The sequence below is a fragment of the Nicotiana tomentosiformis genome, chromosome 3 (assembly GCF_000390325.3).
Source record: "Nicotiana tomentosiformis chromosome 3, ASM39032v3, whole genome shotgun sequence".
Taxonomy (NCBI): domain Eukaryota; kingdom Viridiplantae; phylum Streptophyta; class Magnoliopsida; order Solanales; family Solanaceae; genus Nicotiana; species Nicotiana tomentosiformis.
In genome coordinates this window covers 74,663,445-74,666,443 of record NC_090814.1, presented here as the reverse complement: position 1 = coordinate 74,666,443, position 2,999 = coordinate 74,663,445, and the positions used below count along the sequence as shown (strand labels likewise).

The 2,999-nt window shown below is 35.6% G+C and overlaps 1 protein-coding gene across 1 annotated transcript; it reads left to right on the top strand.

Annotated features, from left to right (window-relative positions):
* Window positions 1-271: 271 nt before the first annotated feature.
* Window positions 272-2,561, top strand: LOC104118444 (probable pectinesterase/pectinesterase inhibitor 17). Its single transcript, XM_009629674.4, has 2 exons — window positions 272-1,174; window positions 1,704-2,561. Exons 1-2 carry the CDS (start codon window positions 301-303, stop codon window positions 2,393-2,395), a joined length of 1,566 nt encoding a protein of 521 aa, XP_009627969.1. The 5' UTR covers window positions 272-300; the 3' UTR covers window positions 2,396-2,561.
* Window positions 2,562-2,999: the final 438 nt, after the last annotated feature.

Genomic DNA, 2,999 nt, shown 5'->3' with positions numbered 1-2,999 from the left:
AGCACGCAGTTCTTTCATTTGATTGAATTAGACTGGCATGACTTCATTTTAATATAGGTTCCTAAAGTTATAAGTTATGATTAAATTATCTTCAGAAAATTTGTTTAGACAATATTCGTCAAGGGAAACTTTGCAGTCTATACTTATAATGAAAATATGGCATTTGACTTTGCTATTATTCCTGAATTCTGTCCTTCTCAATCATGCTCAAAAACCATCTCAACACAACCTGTCACCTCACTTGTGCAACTATATAACCTAGCCATTGTCAAAGTTATGGCTATCAAAAGAAATTAACCAATGGAGACAAAGCTTGGTTTCTTCGTACTATTCATTTCCTTTTCTGCATTCCTTTTTCCTGCTTTTTCCATTACCCTTTTTGACAATGACATCAATAATTGGTGCAACAAAGCCCCTTATCCCAATCAATGCAAGTATTTCATGAACCATGGTCCGTATCATTTTGCACCCAAGCACAACACGGATTTCAAGAAAATGGCAATGCAAATAGCCATGGAAAGAGCACTCCAAGCTGAGACTTACACCAAACAACTAGGTACAAAGTGTAGGAATGAACGCGAGAAGGCAGCTTGGTCCGATTGCGTTAACCTCTACGAGAGCACAATTCTCCAACTCAATAAAACACTCGACCCAAATACCAAGTGTACCGATTTTGATACACAAACATGGTTAAGTACAGCCTTAACAAATCTTGAAACTTGTCGAACCGGGTTCGTTGAGCTAGGCGTTAATTCAGACTACATTTTACCTAGTATCATGTCAAACAATGTGTCTGAATTAATTTGTAACACTTTGGCACTCAACAATAATGGCTCCACTTTGAAGCAAACTTATAAATATGGTTTCCCAACTTGGTTTTCTCCAGGTGACAGAAAATTGTTGCAATCATCTACCGTAAGGCCAAATATAGTGGTGGCTCAAGATGGTACGGGGAATTTCCGGACAATTAAAGCAGCGTTAGATGCTGCTGCTAAAAGAAGTGGAAATGGAAGGTTTATTATACATGTGAAGCGTGGAGTTTACAGAGAGAATTTGGAGATTGGAAGCAAAATGAAGAATATTATGTTGGTTGGTGATGGTTTGAGGTACACCATTATCACGGGTAGCCGCAGTGTAGTTGGAGGTTCTACCACGTTTAAATCTGCTACTGTTGGTAAGCATACCACTATCCTATCTTTTTCTTTTTTGCTAATGAAATGTCATTTTAAATTAAAAACAAAAAATTAAGGAGGTTCATTACATAAGGGAAGTAATCTTAACGATTCAATCTCATGAAAGTTTTTGCCGAATTAAAATAAAGCATGTAAAGTGAGAGAGAGCTCCAAAAACGACATGTTATCTCTTAACGTCACAACTAATCGTAAAGGATTTACTAATTTAGTTACTACTAATTTCTTTACATGTAAGAAATTGTAAACCAAATTTCGTACCATCTGTTTTGGGTTCTCCAAAAAAATTCCGACTTAATTTCCTAGAGGTATTTGATTGTTACGAAATTAGTTATTTCAGTCTCACCCTACTTATAAAAAATCTCTAATACAACGAGTTAAAATCATGAGATAATTTACTTTGATATTCATGTTCAAACTAAATATAACTGCTCCTAATTTGGAGATCACTTCTTATATCATATTGTTAGTTGTTACTAATATTATATATTGCAAAAATTTACAAACTTGCAGCTGTTACTGGGGAAGGATTTATTGCTCGAGGCATCACATTCCGCAACACAGCTGGTCCACAAAATCATCAAGCAGTTGCACTGCGTTCTGGATCTGACCAATCAGTTTTCTATCGTTGTGGATTTGAAGGATATCAAGACACACTTTACGTCCATTCACAAAGACAATTCTATAAAGAATGTTATATCTACGGGACAGTTGACTTCATTTTTGGTAACGCTGCAGTAGTTTTGCAAAACTGCATGATATTTGCTAGGCAACCTATGGATAAACAAAAGATTACTATAACAGCACAAGGCCGCACTGATCCTAACCAAAATACTGGAATTTCAATACATAATTCGCGAGTTATGGCAGCTTCTGACCTTAGGCCTGTGTTAAATACATTCAAGACATATTTGGGACGACCATGGAAACAATATTCACGTACTGTTTTTATGAAAACGTACCTTGATTCGTTGGTGGATCCTGCTGGTTGGCTAGAATGGGATGGTAATTTTGCTTTAAATACTTTGTACTATGGAGAATATAGGAACAGTGGAGCTGGAGCATCGACTAGTAGGAGAGTCAGGTGGCGCGGGTATCGAGTGATCACAAATTCAAATGAAGCAGCAAAGTTCAGTGTGGAAAATTTTATTGCTGGTCGATCATGGTTGCCTGCAACCAACGTGCCATTTCGTGCAGGTCTCTAATAACATGATTCTTTTATAATTGGTGTCGATGTTGTTTTGTTTTGCAATTCTTAATCGATAAGTCATGTGTTCTTGTAAAAATTATGTATTAATTGTAATAGGTGAATAAGTATCAAAGCATTGGATACTATGATCAACTCTTATAATGATCATATTGTTTTGAGGATGATGAGGGGGTTTTTAATGTGTAATTGGGAACAATTTGCTGGAAACTTAAGCATTTATATTATTGAAAAGTAGAAATAAGATTACATAGTGGAAATTGAACGCAAGGTGTCTTCAGAGAAATGAAAAAGCCCAATTTCAAAGAGGCGCTATTTAAACCTAACGGAATTTGGTCATGCTCCTAAAGTGAAATTGTAATCTTGAAGTTTAGTTTCTAAGATCCAAACGACTTAAAAAAAAATTGACTATTTTCTTGAAAGTATTTATAAGCAGTGTAGCTTAATTTAAGAGCTCTCCTTCACGTTTTCACATAAATACGGTTGATATATGTACCTAGGAATTTTTATCATTAAAAGGAAAATAGATGCAGTCTTTTAAGTCTTCCTTTGCTTGCGTCTGCAATATGGCATTTTACGCACATGAACTGAAAAACTATATA